At 42.9% G+C, this 20,786-nt stretch overlaps 2 protein-coding genes across 2 annotated transcripts; one reads left to right on the forward strand and one right to left on the reverse strand.

Annotated features, from left to right (window-relative positions):
- Positions 1–236: 236 nt before the first annotated feature.
- On the reverse strand, positions 237–1,938 carry LOC306748378 (protein S100-A1-like). Its single transcript, XM_079231544.1, has 3 exons — positions 1,853–1,938; positions 615–779; positions 237–474 (listed from the first exon to the last, which is right to left on the reverse strand). The coding sequence occupies exons 2-3, from the start codon at positions 756–758 to the stop codon at positions 316–318; spliced, it is 303 nt and encodes a 100-aa protein (XP_079087670.1). The 5' UTR covers positions 759–779; positions 1,853–1,938; the 3' UTR covers positions 237–315.
- A 3,385-nt stretch (positions 1,939–5,323) lies between these two features.
- Positions 5,324–17,695, forward strand: trim46b (tripartite motif containing 46b; the record flags this gene model as incomplete). Its single annotated transcript, XM_079232069.1, has 12 exons — positions 5,324–5,416; positions 8,077–8,338; positions 8,514–8,703; positions 9,850–10,048; positions 10,454–10,600; positions 11,077–11,172; positions 11,914–12,167; positions 12,527–12,648; positions 12,876–13,214; positions 14,737–14,966; positions 15,318–15,385; positions 17,239–17,695. The coding sequence occupies 12 exons, from the start codon at positions 5,324–5,326 to the stop codon at positions 17,693–17,695; spliced, it is 2,457 nt and encodes an 818-aa protein (XP_079088195.1).
- Between the last annotated feature and the right edge of the window lie 3,091 nt (positions 17,696–20,786).

A 20,786-nucleotide genomic window follows, 5' to 3' on the forward strand; every position in this document is an offset into this window, starting at 1 on the left:
CCAAGGGAGTCAGCTCACTCGTGATCTCTGGAATGAGCTTCTTCGGGATGTGAATCCAGTAGAATGCACCGCATGGGGAAGAGCAATAATGAAGAGCTTTGTATGCATTCTTTATATTTATATAGAGTAAAAAACACTCAAAACTAAAAGAGAAAAATGTAGGCCTATGATAACTCGCAGGCAAAGGCGAGCCTAAACATACAGTAACTTGCACATACAATAACCAGGAGGCACAACAGGTTTAGAATTTTAATGAACAAAACTATCTTTACAAAACTTGAAATGCATTTTGGTTTCTTTCTTTTCTCCAGCCGTTTACTTCTTCCCCATCTTCATTTTGTTCTGATAGCAATGCTCACAGGCAATGGAAAGTCCAACAACCAGGGAAACAAACTCCTCAAAGTCAACTTGGCCGTCACCGTTGCTGTCCAGATCCTTCATGATTTTGTCCACAGCAGCAGGGTCCTTCTGGGACTGGGTTCAAAACAAAAAGGGGTCGTGGGGTGAGCGTCAACAAGAAAACTCTGGTTCTACCGTATTATGGGATGAATTCATGAACAATCAACATGTCTAAGTCCTGGACCGCTGTGATTAACACGCTGGTCTCTTCTCACCTGGAGGAAGGTAGACAGCTCGTTCTCCATCAACTCTCTGAGCTGTCGCCGGGTGAGAGCGAAGCGGTCTTTGCCGTCCTTAGCGGCGTAGCGGTGGAACACCTTGATGAGTGACTCCATGGCGGTCTCCAGTTCTGAAGGCATGGTTGCTGAGGTGTGTTTGAACTGGGGGGGAGGGGGAGAAGTTAAATAGAGAAGACATTGTTGATCATCATCAATGACAGCAGAGAGTCCATTAGAGACAATTTTGGATAAACTTTCATGAAAAAAATGGAAAAGAGGTTGTTTGTTTTGTTGATGATACTGATGAGCTTATCTAAGCTTATCTAAGGATCAAACGCCAGGGAGCTGATCCCCCTCAGTGTAAATGGTCTCATTTATTTAAATGTAAATTCTGAGTAAAATACTGACGACTAGTTGTATCACATGGGTGATGAACTGAAGGTCAAACTCTGCAAAAGTGTAAAACTCCATTGCATGTTAGATGTACGTCATGTAGCTCAATGATGGGGTAGCAACAGCATTCTCTGCCCTCCAACGCCCTTCCACACAACGTGTAACGCTCACGAGGGGTGAGGTCTGTTATTAGGTCGTTAGAATAAGAAAAGAAGAAATCACTAACTCAAAAGAGTCAGTTATGTCAACTGTTGCTGTTTGAGAACAACAGTACAAAAGGAGAAATGGGAGGGAAAAGTTTTTTTTTTTGTTCGAGGGAATGGAAAACCTCAGCTGAATGAGGGGAAAAATGTGCAAATGCACAAAATGGTGGGTGCAGCAAATGAGAGGAGACACTATAGCCACAGAGTGCATGCCAACACACCAGCCACACCCTCAGAGCCCTATAGCTATATGGACCCAATGTGGACTTCAAGAACGAGAGGATCCAGTGGCAAATGTAATAAACTGGAGAGAAATAAGAGTTAATATGGATATTAGCTAAATGTATAAATCTTCTCTAATCATAAGAAAACAAGTTTGAGCCCAAAACTTTACACAAAAAAACTACAAACAGGACAAATACATTTACATTTTCAATAGAAATAAAGAATACATAAGTAGAATAATTAGATACATGAACTGTATTAAGAATACACCGACATGCTTCCGTTCAAACAAATTTTGATTGTCAGATTAAAAAAAGTTATGAATCCAATATGAATGGGTCTTGCAGTAGTTACAGGTTCATGAAACCCTCACGGAGCCATTAGACGGACCCGTTACGTGCCGACCGTTCTTACCGTGCAGGGCAGGACGTCGTCGGCAGAAGAGAGGTGGAAATGTTCAGAGGTCAGGAAAAAGAGCAGAGATTTTATAGTGAGACGCCGCCCTGACTGCTCAGCAGTGAGTCAACCTGCGGGGTGGACGGTGGACCCTGTCGGCTGTGCACGCGGTTGTGGGCGGGACGCTATCATAATAAACTATAGAGGCTTGGGAGATGTTGGACGAACTCTCATTTCCTCTTCAGTAAGACTATTAGACCATATATATATATATATATACTGAAGCCTATGTATATGATGTGGAGGAGAAAATGCCATGACAACATGATTATTAATCGATTTATCATCAAATGTGTTATTGTGCAAGAAGTCAGTTTCCATCACCTTTGACACTGATGTGCTGCAAGACCAACACTCCCAGTTATCTGCTCCGTGTCGACTGGTGCTGAGTTGCACCATTGCAGAAAACAGCAAAGAAGAGAGAATAACTTAGATTACTGATGTAATCAGCAGCTTCGTTTTAACCACTGAAGTCTCTACGTGCAACACTTTATATGTGTGCAGAAGTGAACATGAGTCCAGTGTTGTACTGCTTTAGCACTGCTGTCTCTTATAGAGTTTGCGAATATACTATATAAACTAAACAAACAAATTAAAAATAATTTATAGCACTACATATGATACATATATTTGATATTTTCTGTTACTCATTCAGACTGATGCTGCAAAAAGTAATCAACAAATACATTATATTATCATTATATCAATAAAACTTTGTTGATTTACAGGGGTAAATTCACAAGGTACCGCAATATTAAAGAGAAACATTAATGCATCAATAATCATAGTCCAATGATAGTATTCACTCTGTTGTAAAATGGGCTATTTTGCAAAATTCGAACTTTTACTATGTGGTACTTTAAGTATATTTTGATGACACTACTTTGTACTTTAAATTAAGTAAAACATGTAAATGCTCTTACTTCTAACAGTATTAGTATCTCTGCACCGTCTTATCACTACTTTTCCTGAAGCGAAAGATCGAAGTACTTCTTTGACCGCTCTGTGAAGCTCTTTGGGATGTTTTGATAAGTACGCCCTCTTGTGGTCGTAATGTAGTATTACAAACTGAAACTGCACAACCTGGGGAACTGCCTTTATGCGTTAATAAAGCATCCACATGTTAAAATATGAAATTTTTATCAATAATGGGCCCGGTCAGTATTATGTTTTATATATTTTAATCTTGCATTAGTGATGCATAAGTATGGAAGCATCGTTTCAGTGTTATAGGTGCTCAACATGGAGCTAATTTGAACTATTTCATACATGTATGTGTCCGAATTATATTGTTGTAAACTAATTGGTTGATTACGTAAAATATATAGAAATATGTATAAATATGTATGTAAAAGTGAATAGATATGTAATAACTTAAGTGCAGTGGTACAAATATACATTTCTACTGCATTTAATTGAGGAGATGCCTGAAGCTTTATGCCGCCACCTTGTGGATTTAATTGGTATTGCCCCTGAGGGCTGCATATTAGTTTATACAACATCATGGTTAATGGATGCGTTTATGTATTTATATGACAAATAATGTATTTGTATTTATATTGAGAACACAAATACACAAGCGGCTGCTGTTTTTCATCTACAATGTAAACTCCAGCGGTATGTATCTCTGTACCTTTATTCAAGTCTAAGAACAATTTGGAGGTAATCAATTTTACCTGAGTATTTATTTTTGATTCTACCTCATACAGCAACTCCAGCATAAAGCAGCTAGAATGAGCCCAACCTGCAGATACAACATTAAAATGTTGCGTACACTGTAAATGACCATGATAAATGATGGGTACTTTTACTGATACTTTGAGTTCATTTTGCTCATAATATGTCTGTGCTTGAAGTACCATTTTGAAAGCAGGACTTTTACTTTAGTTCTTCTTTTTTTCATTACTTCTTCCACCAATGGTGCCAAAGATAAACTCTGCTGCCTGGAGTCTTGTGGTGAATTATTCCATTTGGTCATGTACGATCTATTCTGTTTGTGTCAGGGTCAATTAAATCCAACTTAACTGCTCTATAGCCAACTAGAACACATGTGTTTCTTTGTACCCTCTGGTGTCCATTGGGCTAAACCACCAGACTGACAGCTTCCCAGAAGTTTCCACATTGCTTTCTCCTTTGAGTTAGGCTGTGCAGTCTGGTTCTGATATTGCAGGAGATACAATTTATTACAGAACTAATGCAATGTTTCCCCACAAATGCATTTCGTATATCTGTCTGCATGCAGTTTGATTTAATCTGTTTGTGTATTCGTACACCAAAGGACAGGTTAGTGATCAGCTGGGATTACTGTCTGTGCATCAAACCATGGGAAACAAAGAACACATAGTATTAAGTGACTGCTAAGACCCTCTTTTTGGATGTAACTCTTGTCAAATGCAAATGTAATATAGTTTGACTGCCTCTAATCTAATCTCCTAATATGGACACACATTTTGATCCATTTTACTATAACAATATTGAAATGAATGTTAAAAAGTTACCATGCTGGTGTGGACTTGACCCCACTTCGCTGGAAAGGATGAACACTGAAACACTAACTTGTGTTTATCTTGTTCTGATATTAGGAAATTATCAACATCTCAACCAATTAACTTAATACAAATAGAATAAATAAGTAAAAATAGGAAAAAGGACATTGTATGTTTTGCATTTAGTTGACAGCGTACTTTGCATGCATGCGATCATTTAGTAAACATGATGCACTGATGTCGCTTAAACTGCATGTTTTTGTTCAACATTTCGCTCCACATCCACCAGTATTAACATCAGCAGTAATACTTACAATATATATTAATAAAGTTTCATCCGAGGTAATGTTGGCAGTGGCTTTCTGTGTTTACTGTTAAACCCGAGACTCAACGTAAATCGCCAACGTGTCTTTTTTTCCACACCCACGGGCCAATAGTTACCTGGGGGAATCTGGGGATCCTGAAAACGTTTTCGGTCTCCACGGCTTTACATCTCTGCAAGAGTCGAAGATGTCTTTGAGGAAACGACATGCTGCTTGATGAGATGCACTATTGTTTACAACAGAGGCTTCAGAGCGTCATGACATCAGCTTCCAGCGCGCTGGACCACATGAAGGCATCCGTTACGGGATGAGGAGGGTGGGGGGCAGGATGTCTGGGTGAGGAATAAAGCCACAGGCATCAGGCATCTCTTAGAGTGGGTACACATAACAGTCTATTTAGAAATCGGCGTCTTCTTATGTTTGTTTGTTTTTTATTCAGAAGATGATGTTTTTCCGCTTTGGTGTTTTTCGTGCGTAAAAGAAAAAGCCCAGATCGAGTGCCTTTTGATCGTAAGAAAACGATAAATTTACTACACGGTAAACGGGCAAAAAATGTATTATGAGTTTTTTGATATGTACTGTATGGTGTCTGGCCTAGATACATCGCGATTTGTATCCAGATGATAAAACCAAGAGGAAGCTATTCTCTTAAAATGGCAGAGATGGATTTAAAAACAGCCACATCCACGATGGAAGCATTGGTCCGTATAAGTGTGAGTATACGACTGTGTTGGTGTTGTCACTGGGTGTATAATCACATTACGATACATATGTTAAAGACATTTTAAAGACATTCTTCGAAAACAGCCTGCATGCTAATGGGGAACCGCTTGGATGGCACGTCTCCATGTTTCACCTGCCGCACCATTTATGGCAAATTGGCCTTCTATGTGTTCTTCTGCACACCAGGAGAAAGGCTGCAGAAATGAAAATGAAATACATGTTCTAGAATAGCCCAACAAATTGTCTCATTCTTAGCTGTATGATCGTTCGTTCTGTCGTCTTGATGCTGAAAGCCCCGTTAACGGAGGTCCTGAAATGCATCGGCGCGCCAGACTCGAGCTGAACACATGCTCTTTCTTTTGATTATATATCAGCGTGTTTCAAACATGATAAAACATCGAAAGTGTGAGTGCAGAATGAAAAGACACGTTTCTATTTTGGGATTTCGCGGGATGGTCGTTTCTATGGAGACGGGATGCAGGACCGTCGGCTGGTGCTGAGGCAAGGCGAGAGAAAAAAGGCTCTGTGCCTGCTGCGTGTAGCCTCGGCCCTTGCGGGGGCTTGAACACACTTCAGTAATCCGCAGAGACGGTTACGACTAGAATAGATTTGTGTACATGGGACAGCACATAAAACAGCTCAGGAAATAAGCATCATCTGGGTGTCATTTCGTGCAGAACGCATCTCACCGGCGCTCATCGATCGCGATAAAAAAAAAGAGAGCCTCAAACCCCTCCCCTCTTTCCAAGAGACACGCTGCGCTCTCTCGAGGCTGGAGAGTTATACACGTAGCCTCCTGCCATGGCGCCTAGATTCCAGGTGAAGGTAAGGATGCGCTGTCGCATCGCCTGTTTCACGCCTTCGCCGCACCGGGCTCACTGTTAGCAGTGCGCACGATCCACCATGTGATGGATGCAACGCTGCCGCGGTCCGTCGCGCTGTTTAGTCCGCAGCCTGCTGGAGCAGCGGTAGCCTGAAACTGCGATAGCTAGAAGAGAAAAGCAGGCCAGAGTTGACATTGGAGAATGACACAGAGCGACTGAGCTGGACTGAGGAGGAACGTAGGTTATTTTGATTCATCCAATTAATCCAATGTGACGCGTCATAGGGTATATAGATCTCCTGCTGCTGACTGATTCTGTCTCAAACGTGGCTATGACTACGTCAACTGGGAAGATATTGCTTTCCACAATACATTTTTTCATCCTGCTGTGTAACACTTTGTGAGCTCCCAGTCTACTTAAAAATCTAATGGACATTTACTGTATATGGTCCCCTGTGTATTCATCCCTACTGATTCTGCATCCACATCCCCAGCATCAGGGGTGTTAACAGTGGTTTCTGGTGTGCTGGTATAAGCTGAGATGCTGCGTCTCATCTCATCTCATCTCATCACAGACAGAGTCCCCAAACCCCTCCATGGAGGAGCAGCGTCAGTCAGTTTGTCCTGTCCTGGTTTTGCAGTGAACTCATAGTGACAGTGATGGAGCCCGCTGCCTCTGGCCCCTGCAACAGCCAGCGGGTTGAGATTGTGAGTCAAGGGCATCCGTGAAGCAAAAGAAAGCATGTCATCCTATAGCAAAGAAATAAATGCTGAGTGAACACTAAAACTGAGTAATTAGAACGCAACACATGGCTAAAGGAACAGGTCCCTTCCACTGTCTCATTATTAATGAGGTGCGGTGGTCTTTTGGTAGTCTGTGCAGGTTACTGCAACAGCCAGTGTCCTTTTCTATCCAATGTCCTTGAGCAGGACTTTGAGACGCTTACTGCTCAAGAGGTGCAGCTTTTCACACCCACACCACCACCACCACCACCACCACCACCAGCAGCAGCTCGGGCCACTGTGGTTACATCGGGTACTGAAGGTTCTGATGCAGAGAGCTATACCTGAGAAGCAGTCGTCTAAATACAATGAAACAAATCCAATAATCTGCACATTAGGTAACGAAATGTGTCTTTGCACAGTGTATTATTCCTTATTATTGCTTTCACCATAGGTCAGTATTTACTTAAAAATATGCCATGAAGACTGAACCTGCTAGACCATCTTATGGTTATCCAAAAGCATACGTGACTAAAGAGCTCATGTTCATATGCAGGGCTGCGATTTAAGGGATGCACTCTGTGCAGTGGTTTAATAATGAATGCCCGGCCTTTATCCATATTTAACAAGAATGATGCCCTGCATGTCGTCTGGGACAGCTTTTTCCCCATTGACACGGCTCTCTCTCAGTTCAGCGCTGATGAATAGCGCTGAGTACCGGGAAACTGTCACACTACAGACAACTGGCTCTGAGCGCCCGGTCAGATTCCTAATCCTAATAGTTTGCTTACTCTTTTTCATCAGATAATTTCTGATTTCAATCAAAATGTTGCAGATTTTCGTGTTCATACAAAATGTGATATTTCAAAAGCTTTTGCTATTTTTGTGAAGTCAAAATGATTTTGTAAAGGGGTTGGGGATTTATATTTCTCACACAAATATTTGGTATAAGAAAGCAAAACTTGTAATTATTGAATAACTTAAAATGATACCTGCAAGCTTTACTTTTCCCCTTCCAGACTAGTTGTGCACATTTCTCCCTCTTGGTGTGTCCCATGCTCTTACATGTGCAGACCCTAACCCTCACCTCTTTGCCTCCGACAGTCCAACATGAAGAGCCTGGAGCAGGAGCTGCACTGCTCCGTGTGTAAGGACATCGTCAAGCAGCCCGTGGTGCTGCCATGCCAGCACAGCGTGTGCCTCATGTGTGCCTCGGAGGTCTTAGTGGCAAACGGATACCCGCCTCCAGATCTCCCCCCGGAGCCAAACTCCCCGGCATCCACACCCCACACCCGCTCACCCCGCCAGGCCCGAAGGCCAACCCCTAAAGCTGAGCAGCGACCTATTGACCGCGTGCTGCGGGCAGGTTTGGAATATTCATCAATTTAAACTGTAGAGGGGGATATGTATGTTTTTTGATGTGATTGTTGCCCAAACGTTCCCCTGATTCACTGTCAGACCCAGATCAATATACAATATGTTGGAAAAGAGATCTTTTTTGTCCTCCTCTGCCCATAACTGGCTTTTCTTCTTGGTTCGAGGTCCCCACCCGCCTTCGCCATCCATGCCCCGCTCTCCGGGATACGGGACGTATCCAGGGCGGCGCCGTAAAGAGGGTCCGCCCCTGGTGATGATGTTTCCCTGTGTCCCCTGCGGCCGAGATGTGGAGCTGGGAGAGAAGGGCCTCACTGACTGTCTGCGCAACCTCACCTTGGAGCGTATAGTGGAGAGGTAGGTACCACACACACACACACACACACACACACACACACACACACACACACACACACACACAGATACAGACACAGACTTGGGCGTGAAAACAGAGGGTCTGGGAACATGTCCAATTGGGATTGCAATCATTCAGCAGCGACTCAGCTGTCGATGAATCCTGCAGAGTGTACTGCAACATATTGTAGCAACCAAGGCTGACTGTGCTTCCATAGTCCAGTGGCTTCTCACTTTATAACCCATTCAATACGACTTAGCTCCCTCTCTCACAGTTGGCCTTTTGACCTCTCATTTAAATGTGTTCACAACCTTTACATTTTCTTGGTTTAGAATTGTAATCATGTCTATAATTGTTTTATGCTTTTGACCATTTATTATTTTATTATGAGAACGGTGTGTGTGTGTGTGTGTGTGTGTGTGTGTGTGTGTGTGTGTGTGTGTGTGTGTGTGTGTGTGTGTGTGTGTGTGTGTGCGTGTGTGTGTATGTGTGCACATCTGTGTGGATAATCTCATATACCGCTGCACCAAACTGTATAATATTGCTATATTGCTAATATAAGATGCATGCTCAAGGACCTCACGGGGTTGCAGTGACTCACACTTTGTCAAAACACCTTTTTATTGCCTTTTTGATATGGCCATTGATTGGACTGCTGTCTGCTGACTGCTCGATCACTACTCTTAACCGGCCCCCGGGCAGTAGGGTGCAGTAGGGTGCGTCAGCGCTGCACCACTGCTGCTCTGTGGCCAGAGATGGAGTTGGGGAAAACAGTTTCACACGTCTATTGTTTTGGACGACGTGTTCGGCTATTAGCTAACAGCTATCAGCTAACAGCTAACAGCTAACAGAATTACATACACAGCTGCATGATCGCCGCTCTGCCGCTGCCATGCAGCCAGAGTCACAGTCCTTCTGTGCTGTTTCATTGAGCATTGACCTCATGTTTAGAGGCAGATTGTCGAAAAAATAGACTTGGGAGCTTAAATAAATGCTTCAAGTTGCGGTTACGCCTGTGAGATGGAGCTGAGTGCACTTTTCTAGTTTGGTAAATATTTGTTGGCAGATCTTTCTTATTAAGAAAAGAAAGCCTGCCAAAAGGTTTAACCAGTCTTTCCTGTTCTTCCTACCCTCCACACCACAACCAGGTACCGGCACACAGTGAGTCTGGGCAGTGTGGCTGTGATGTGCCAGTTCTGTAAGCCTCCTCACGCTCTGGAGGCCACCAAGGGCTGCGCTGACTGCAGAGCCAACTTCTGTAACGAGTGTTTCAAGCTGTATCACCCGTGGGGGACGCCACGAGCACAACATGAACACATCCAGCCCACGCTCAACTTCAGACCAAAGGTAAGGCTTTGGACCAATCACTGTTCATCTACATTTGTAATAATACGATACCATGAACTTGTATTTATAGAGATTTATTATTAAAAGTAGTAGTAGTTTGTTGGAATAATAAAGGGTAGGAAACGGATTTTGGTCCACTGAACTTTGAGGGTGCTACTGATTAATACAAATATAAAGTGTAATCCTGAAGTGGGGTAATGTTTCACAACCTGGCGACCCAAAAGCAGATCAATAGCTGATCAATAAAGCTTCAGAAATAAGTCATTCACCAGAATAAAATAAGAAACAAGAACGAAAATATTTATGGATACATACAAAATCAAAATAATCACTCTACTCTCTCCCCCTTGGGGTGAATTGTGCTTTCGACCAAAACGTTGTATGTAATCCAGCTCGTGTCCTCAGGTTCTGACCTGTCCGGAGCACGACCAGGAGAAGCTGCAGTTCTACTGTCGGACCTGTCAGCGGCTGCTCTGCCCGCTCTGCAAGCTGCGCCGCATCCACACAGGACACAAGATCCTGCCGGTGGTCCACGCATACCAAGCCCTGAAGGTACGACTCGGAGTCTGGACTGGGTTCCTTCTAAATGCTCTGCAACATAAAGGCTTAATACATAGAATAGTTCTGAAAAACGTATTTAAACATAGAGATACACATATAAGACTGAAATGTATACTTATATTTGCCTAATATCAAACAGAATTGTCAACACAAACTTGCTGGAGAGGAGGAATTCAAAAGTCTGGACCTAGGCAATACTTTTATACTAGTAAAGGACGATATCTCAATTTGGGAATTGAAAGCTTATTTGCTTTGTTAAAATAAAAAGTTAAATCAAGTGTTGAGTAAATATATTTTGATATTTTACACAGTGAACTGATGAAGTTGCATTATTTCAAAATGTACCAGAGACGAGCTTCGTACAGCACAGTGCAGTAAACGTTACGTTATGACTTAATGTGTGACGACTAAGCCGTCTGCTGTGTATTTGTTGTATACATTTTGTGTTGTTGCTGTTTATTTGACAGGAGAAGATTACGAAGGAGATGAACTACGTTCTGTCCAACCAGGACACCGTTCTGGCTCAGATTACCCAGCTGGAGAGTTCCATCACTCAGACTGAGGTGATTAATACTTTGGGCTCACAAAGTGTTGCTGAACGGTGAATTAGTGTAACGCAGCAGCTAAACACCACAACACTACAGAGGCTCCTGCCGGTATTTGTTTTCTTTAGCAGCTTCTTGGACACACACATTTTGAAAATTCGTACATTGTTTATAACACAATATAATTAAGCTTTAATCATGTTTAATATGTCTGTATTATTGTATTTGTATTATTACTGTTTTTATCAACAATTAGCCTGTGAAGCATCCATTCCCTGGTGTATACATTCAAGTTTTTACATATGTACAACTTATTTAGAGGCTAGTTTAATACGGTTCATAAATATTGTCAAAACTCATGAGGACAGTAACTAAATTCCTTCTGGAGCTTTCAGCTGAAAAGCATGGTCTCCATCATCTGATTGGGTAGCACAAATACTATACAATTAATACATGCATTGCATAAATACTTAATATTATGATACAATGTGTAGACAAATAATTTACAGATGATTGTTATGAATGTGTCTATGAAGTTAAAGTCACGTTTGTAAGACTTGCTCCATGCAGATGAAGAAATCAGTAAAAACCAGCTGACACCTTGTTAGGCTGAATGTCATAGTGCACAGCAGTAATCGTCCATTACAACATTGGTGTTACAATCTGCCGCATTTAAAAAGCTCACCCAGGCCCGCTTCATTATTTTAATCTGTTTTCGTGTTCTTTGAATGTCATGGTGAAACTGTCTTTCTTCAACAGGTGAACAGTGTGTCCGCCAGAGAGCAGCTGGCGCAGAGCATCAGGGACCTGACGGCCGCTCTGGCCGAGCGCCACGCCACGCACACCCAGGCTCTGGAGGCGGCGCGCAAGAAACGCGGCGACGCGTTGGCCGCTCAAGTGGCGGAGAGGCGGTGCCTGATGGAACACACGGGGCTCATGGCGTTTACCCAGGAGCTGCTGAAAGAGACCGACCAGCCCTGCTTTGTGCAGGCTGCTCGCCAGACCCACAACAGGTTTTCTGTTTGTTCTCATCGTATTTGTCTCGGCACAACGCTCTGCTGCGATTTAACCGATCCTAGATTTGTTTTTCTTTCTGCGTTAGATCCTTTTGGTTTCTTCTCCGATTCGAACAGCTTTTCCTCACACTTAGTTTGTGATTATCATGCATTCATGAACAAAATAAATAGTCTTAGTGAGTGATTGTTGATAATGTTTCGGTATTTTGTTGGCACCAAGAATAACAAAGAGTGACACCAGCCTAATCATTTAAAGATTATCATACACCCCTTCTTCCTCATCAGTCTGTCTCACCCTCACTCCTCTTCCTCATTAATTCTTCTAACACTACTCTCCTTGTTTTTCGCTGCACCAGGTTGAGCACAGCGATTGAGAATCTGCAGCATTTCACTCTGGCTGCTGACCCATCCTTCAGACACTTCCAGCTGGACGTCTCCAAAGAACTCAAACTCCTGACAGATTTGAACTTCATCCAAGGTGAGGAGGGGGAGTGAAGGGAGAGTGGGAACGGAAGAGAAAGGGTGGGGAACCAGATAAGGAAGGAAGGGAGTAGAGGATGACTGCTTTTTTATCTCTCTTATACCGTCTTGTGAAGAAGAGTGATATAGGAGGCGAATGTTAGTCAGTGACGTGAAGGTGGTAGTACAACTATCAACTTCCAGATTTGAGTTATTAATCATGTACATAAACTATTTTTGTCTCAGCTCCATTTGCTCCCGTGATTGATACCCAGAACACCCTGGCCTACGACCAGCTCTTTCTGTGCTGGCGTCTGCTCCAAGACTCTGCGTCTGCCTGGCACTTCTCCGTCGAGTACCGCCGCCGGGGCGTGGTACCGGGAGGAGCGTCTAGAGGCGGCGCCAGAGGAGGATTGGCCGCCGCCCGCTGGGGCTGGCAGCGGTTGGATGAAGTGAGTGGGACCAGCGCTGTGATCGACAGGTTGGAGATGGACAGCGTGTACGTGCTGCGGGTGAGAGGCTGCAACAAGGCCGGCTACGGGGAGTACAGCGAGGAGGTGTACCTGCACACCCCGCCCGCACCAGGTGAGAGTCCACACAGACACTTTCGGTGTAAAAAGGGGTCAAACGCTGCCCTAGTTTGGTAGCAGCCCAGTTATAGTGATGACAGCATGTGTCTCGTAATATTTTCATCTTGTGAGACTGTGTGTGTGAGTCATTATGGCGAAATGTACTAAATCTACTGCTACAAAGCACTTTGCCAGGTGTTTATATTTCTGTATGTGGACAGATTTGAGAAGATAATACAAACATACAACACAAAAAGAAGATAGAACTAAAATAGAATGGCTGAATTATTATTATACTCCATGTACTGAAGTAAACTGGGATTCTCCTTTAATTTCCTTTAAAAAAAGAAGAGGATGTCAGAAGGATCATGCCTCACCAGCATAAAGTGCCAGAATCCAGAATGCATCTTCTACTCAACTATGCAAGAGTATTTCTTCTGTTTTTTGGTTAATGACTTAAATCAGTGACGCGTGTATGATAGCAACAAAAAAAAGTATATTCCAAACAGCAAGTTTCTGTCACCATGGAGACATTCATCTCCTCACACTTGCTATAATTCAAAAGCATTTGGGATGGTTTCCATGATGGCAGTTAATAATTCATTCTCTTTTTTTCTGCCCATTCCGATCTTCTCCTCTCCAATTTTCGTCCACCACTTTCTCACATCCTCACTTTCTTACTCTTTTATTACTTCATCCCTCTCTCATGTTTTATTTCCATTTCACAGCTTTATACTTGTCATCTGCTTCTCCGCTCCTTCCACGCTGCCAACCTACATGCCTCCTACGGAACGTAAGAAGTGCATTCATATCCGTTGACCACCCAGCTGTACCCCCCCCCCCCCCCCCCCCCCACCATACTCGTCTCCTCTTTCTCTTTGTGGTCATCCCATGCATCCTCTGTTCTTCCACCCCCATCGAGAGCTCCACTCACCATTCTGCCTCCGGCTCTATAACCAGATCTGTCAGAGCGCTGATGAGGTTTGCCGTTTGTTAAGACGTGAGGCTTAACAACATGGATCGGATTCCGATCCGGGGCTTTTTGATTGGTTGAGTTGAGTGATTGGTGACTTCCTTGTGCCCCAGTAGGCTGTTTCTCCTCCCTGCTGTTGCGTATGTTCCCTCTGTAAATTGTACTTCCTCTGGAAAAATCTGCACTCCCCACAGCCGGAGCTTCTTTGTGATACCTTCTGTATTTTACTCTCCCAGTCATCAATTTATGGATGAGTGTCCTTTTCTCTTCCAGTGCTGCTGCGAGGAGGTGCATGCCTGCTCTCTCCCCCTAGTCTCTCCTTTCAACTGCTTCGTATTCTCCTCATTTTTCTTCTCCCTGCTGCTTTCGGACTGTAAATCTGTACCACTTTCCTTCTGTTGCCTCCCAAACGTCTGCCGCTACTAAAACCCCTATATGTCATTTTTGAACGCACCTGTCTCTTTGTCCTCCCCTTACCCTCATGTCTGTGTCCTCCCCTCCCTTCTCTTTCTGTCCTTTCCCCTTCCTTCTCTCTGCTGTGTCCTCCCTCCCTTTCTCCTCCCAGTGCTCAACTTCTACCTGGACTCTCGCTGGGGTCTCCATGCCGACCGGCTGGTGGTCAGTAAAGAGCAGCGCTGTGCTCGCAGCGTCCCCGGTCTGTCTCTGCTGCAGGCCGCTGACCACGCCCTCACTTCCTGTCACCTGACCTCAGACCTCCTGGTGGGGGATGTGGCTATTACACAGGGAAGGCACTACTGGGCATGCTCAGTGGAGCCTGGGTCTTACCTTGTTAAGGTAATTCTAGTAGTCAATTCTACATATCTTATGTATTGAATACTACATAATATTAGTGCATACTGCCAGCATTCGGAAGGTTTGGTTTAAAGTTTTTCTTAATGATAATCAATATTTCTGACTACATAAGCAACAATTATAGTTAAAGTTTCAAACAAAACTATTACTTTTTACAAATGTAAAACTCAGCTACACATTCTAAAATGAGTGTTTCGACTACTATTAGTAGAATGGAATGATGATTATCAATTATCAAATGAGGAAATAGAGATCTAGATCAATCTGTTGTGGGAAGATTTGCTCTACATGTTTAGTTCATAACAAAACATTTTTTGTATTATTTTTTAACAGGTGGGCGTTGGTCTGGAATCTAAACTGCAGGAGTGGTTTCACCTTCCACAAGACATGGCCAGCCCCCGGTGAGTACCTGTAGAGTAGTAGCTCAGGTACTTGACTTGGGTATTTATATTTCTCCTCTACATTTCAGGGGGGAAAATTCAGCTTTTATATTCTCTATAAGAAAATCTAAAGATCAGGTAAAGTTCAAAAGCATGCAATCACAATTGTCGGCATTAAGAGCTTGATGCAGAGACGGTACCCGTGCAGAACAGATTTCTGTAAATAGTAGAAGGGTTTTTGTGGAAATGTATATGTATGTATGTATGTATGTATGTGTGTGTGTGTGTGTGTGTGTGTGTGTGTGTGTGTGTGTGTGTGTGTGTGTGTGTGTGTGTGTGTGTGTGTGTGTGTGTATTTATTGCACTTGTCCTCGCTGTATTTGTAATGTCGCAATTATATCGTGGGACTTGATGTAGCCTACATTCAAGATAAAACTATAAGTAATATCAAGGGGAACTGGCATGAAGGAATGGGACTAGAACAGAGCCTAATGAGGCACGATACTCAACCAGTCTGATCGCATCTGATCATCTTAAAAAACTACAACTTATCAACACAAAAAGGAACAGTAAGATTTGTAGAGTTCCACCAGGGTTTCAGATCATTTTCAGCTGTGCGTCACACCTCTTTTATATGTCACGGGTGCTAAAAACACCTTTGCAAAGGATGCACTGGTGTCTCTTCTATTATAGCTCCTCCGGCAAGACGAGGAGGCACAACATGGAGAAAATGAGTTTTACAGTTTTACAGACTCCATCCAGCAAATCCGACTGTGAAGGGAAATAGGAAGCAGGGGAGTGAGTGGGGAATGTCATGCAACTGCAAGGATGATGAGTGGGAGGGTGAGGAAGGTCAGGTGACTGGGATTGGAGAAAAGATTTCAAGGGAATCTGTTGCACAGGAAGAGAAAGGCAATGAATGAAGGAATGAGGAAGTGGAAAGGCCGCTGGAGGGAGGGACAGAAAAGCAGAATGTGACAAGATAATTAGAGTTAAAGATAAACGGCGCCTCTACAAAATGTGGTGTTTGTTGGCAAATCAGCTCTTTGTAATGGCGACAGCCAGGCGTTTCCCATCATGCCCTGGGTCACGCAGTCGGTGGAGAGCTACTGCGGTGCCTGGCTCTAACAACTGCATCCGCCTTGCTCTCGTGAGGTTATCGTTAACCACGTGCGCATGACATCAGAGCAAGTCGGGGTCAAGTCGGACACAAATCTAACTGCCATGCGTTGTGAGGTGATTGATTCTGCGCAGGACGGCTCGTCTCCAACGACCCTGTTGTGTTAAAGCAACCGGTGGTTCCCAACCCCATTTGGCTTGTGACTCCTGATGCAGAAGCAATGTCTGGTTGGAAACATTTCAGATGTGGAAGTTAGCTGTTCCACCAGAGAGTGATTTCCTCTCTTTACCTTCCAGATGGTTTCATGTAAAGAACTCGAGGCCTTGAGGTGAATAACGATTGAAGTAGCAGAAATTATTCATTTTTTAAAACCTGTCAGACTTATATTTTGACCCTTTGGAGGGAGACTGCCCTCCAGGTTGACCTCTAACTCGACCAGCTACAATTGTAAAATAGTGCTTACACATTGATGCTTCTGTATTATTATCTTATATAATAACATGACAGTCACAAGGGGCGTTTCACCGAACGAGTACTTTTTCTTTTGGTAGCTTAGGTGCATTTTGCTGCTCGTACTTCTGTGATTTTGCTAAAGTAGAACTTTGAATGCAGGACTTTTACTTTTATTGGAGTACTTTTACTCAAGTAAAGGAACTTCTATTGCATGTAGCAATAGATGAAAGAAAATAAGCAGTTTAACGTAAGGAGATGACTCATCCATAACAATTGTTTTCAAACTGCGCTCTGTCTCCAGCTACGACCCGGACAGTGGCCATGACAGCGGAGCAGAAGATGCTCTGGACTCTGCTCCGCCATTCTGCTTCCTCACTATGGGGATGGGTAAGATCTACCTACCCCAGCACAACTACCACCTCCACAGTAGCCATGGGAACGGTATCCGAGACCCCATCACCAACGGCGTCGGCCCCTCCTCCTCCTCCTCCTCCGCAGGCGTCACCTACCCGCTGCCTCCTCGGCTCGGCGTGTGCCTTGACTTTGAGAAGGGTCGCGTCACCTTCTACGATGCCCACTCCCTTCGACCTCTGTGGGAAGGTCACGTGGATTGCTCTGGCCCCGTGTGCCCGGCTTTCTGTTTCATTGGTGGGGGGGCTCTGCAGCTGCAGGAGCTGGTAGCCAATCGCAACGCAGACCAGACGCCGGTCAGAAGGGTAACCATCCAACCCCGTGTGTCTAGTTTAAAGAACAACTGACGGCTGATCTGAGGTCATGTGGTTATTTGGAATGTAATTGGTATTTGTGAAGTATTTACTCAGCTAGAGCGAAAAGTTAGACATCTCAGCGATTTTGTTTTGTATTTTATTTTCTTTGTACAAGAAAATGTTTCTATAGCAACAAATATGCAATGTAATTAAGTTTCTAACATTTTTGTTATATGCAGTTTTGCAAGAGTTATTGCTTAAATAGTGTCTGGTATATCCAGCACTTAATATTATATTATATCTTTGATGCTTGCACTTGTAGCCAGGCTATATTGCATACATTTATAAAGCTAATGTAGGTACAGCGCCACACAATGTCGTCCTCCCTGTAGAAGCTTTTACTCTGTTATGTCATGCTCTTAATGTTTAAAGCTTAAGAACTTATGTTTTAGAAATATATGTGAGTAAAAAAAAATAAAGGCCTTGACTATTGAATCTACAAATAAACTTGTGTTTAACCACACAGATTTCACCCATTATGATCCCCAACCAAAGTTATTGTTTTTCTGGGATGTAAATGTGGTAAATTAGAGATAGAGAGAAACAATGAGGCGATACTGTAATTAGAAGCTCCAATTATACCTCTGCTGCACAGCTAATCACTAGTTCCCGCGATTCTGTTTGTGCATTGCTGTTTTGTGTTTCAAATACATGAGTCTGATGAGTGTGTGTGTGTGTGTGTGTGTGTGTGTGTGTGTGTGTGTGTGTGTGTGTGTGTGTGTGTGGTTTGACTGATAACAGCATCGATTCAGTGGCTGACAGTAAAAAGTTATTTTCTTGCAAACAACACTTTTTTTTCAACCTTGCTTGATTGTAAGTTAATTAATGGGCAGTGCGTCTTATGAAACGATGAGCAGATTAAATCCATGTAAACTTCACCTGCTGGCAGAATATTTGCAAAAGAAAAATAGATTAAGTACATAAACACTCAATAAACACAAATTTGAATTACCAAAACGCCTTCCGTTTCCTTTTGATGTTGTTTTTGCCTGATTTGAATCCTGCTCCATCCATTTTTTCATAATTACAATCTTCTCTGAGAGGATGCCTGTCTCCTGTTTCACCACTAGGGGGCAGCAAGTCATCGCAGAAGAGCTCATCTGAACACACTGCAGCTATTGTAATGGTCAGAATATTTATATTTGGAAAGAAACATAATTGGACCCATTTTCCATATGAATGGTCTTTCTTTATAGGATTTTGGCCAACACTCATTTTAAAATGTGCTGTTAAAAATTGGAAACTGGAAAAATTGGCATCGTTTACCAAATCTCCTCCTAAAACTCTACATTTGCTTTTATGGATCTCTTACTTTTGTCAGAGTATATACCACCTGCCCTTTTTGTTACGTTCCCAATTAGCAGTACAGTTTCTGGCTCTACTTGCAGCTCATGTTATTCATTCTTTGGAAAGGTATGTGTATGAAACAAGGTGCAACATGAGACAATGATATGAAGAAAAGGGGGAGAATTTAAAGTCACTGACAAAATAAATATGTTTAACTATAGTCATATATGCTTTGCCACACTTTGATTGATGATCACTGATAGCCATAATAATAAATGACTATACCAGCATATAAACCTTTACATTTGTTGGCCGATCTAGAACACCATCATAAAGTAAAACTAGACGTTTCATGCCAAAGTTTTGATATGTACAGAATAGCAATTCCTGCCAAAAGCTCTCTCATATGAATGCATGGGTCTATGTGGAGGAATTACCATGAATCAAACTTTATTGTTTACACACATGCAATAAAAAGTTACCTTAACAACAGAAGGTACAATACGTGTCCTTTAGTCCTACATGGCCTCTGATGTACTGAATATAACATGAGTTTAGTTTTATAAATTGCAAAAGACGCCACCTAACGGCTAATCACAGTTTAAAATCAGAAACAGACTTGACGCAGAGATTCTGTCTCAATGAAACACCTCGGATCAGAATAATGAATAGTGATGACCATCTGCTTTTGATAAAGATATTAACACCTCACATGTGTAGGTACTTAGCATTCCTTATGTAAATGTAATGTAAATCGCTTGCGTTTACCTTTTATGAGGTTCAATATGAAAATCCACATGTGTGTTTAATTGGACCAACATTAAAGAGGAAACTGTTGAGGGATTTGGGTTTGCCTCGAACCACAAAGGGAAAATAAAAAATGTAGAAGAAAAAAGAAAGTCGAATCGAGAAGAAAAAATATATATAGAGTACAGCCTTGACACAAGCCAAAGTTCTTTTTTAACGTCTTAATACACAGATAAAAGTACTACCTCCAAAGGGAGGTTCAGCTCTGATCCCCCATGATATAGAAGAAGTGGAATGTACTGTAAAGCATAAATACAGCACGACACAGACCTCCACCCACCCCCTTGAGCTCGCTGCACCTCTCTTCTTTAGTCCAAATCTGTAACAGATTGGGTTTAGTCTGACTGGTGGTATGCAGCCACAACACCACATGTAGGGGTCTGCATAATCCCACCGCTAAGTATTAAGCACACAGCATGGGCATTCTTTTAAAGACCTGGCAGGAATTACCAATACATAATCTCCACGATCATCATTTAGCATAGTTCAGTGGGGAGCGCATTGGGGGAGGGAATCATGGGAATATATGGAGGGTCTAAGAGCTGTATGCAATCTGTGAGAGACACTGTGCGGTGCCATCTGGAGAACACGGAGACAAAGTCTGTCGGAATCCGCTAACCCAACTGTCTTAAACAACATGAAGCTAAACCACATGTTCAAGACCTGATTTGTTTGTTGAATCCGCGATGTGGTTTCTATAGCCTGAAGAGGAATGCGTTGTTTATGGGGAACCTGCTTCAAACTATTCTGCTGAGTCGAAACCATTAGCGTGGATCTCTGCGGTGGAGGCCTGCAGTAGGAATTAAGCAGGCAGGGGGTGAAATAAAATTTGAAAATGTGTTTCCGTTGCACGCTCAGTTTATGACAGCTGCTACCTGCACTTTATAGCTGTGGACGTTTCATTGGATTGAAGGTTAATTATTCATCCTCATGAGCACAAACCTCCACATTACAATCACAAGAGGTGGCGTCTCTTAATTTCTCCCTC

This window comes from Taurulus bubalis (genome assembly GCF_910589615.1).
Source record: "Taurulus bubalis genome assembly, chromosome: 16".
Taxonomy (NCBI): Eukaryota; Metazoa; Chordata; class Actinopteri; order Perciformes; family Cottidae; genus Taurulus; species Taurulus bubalis.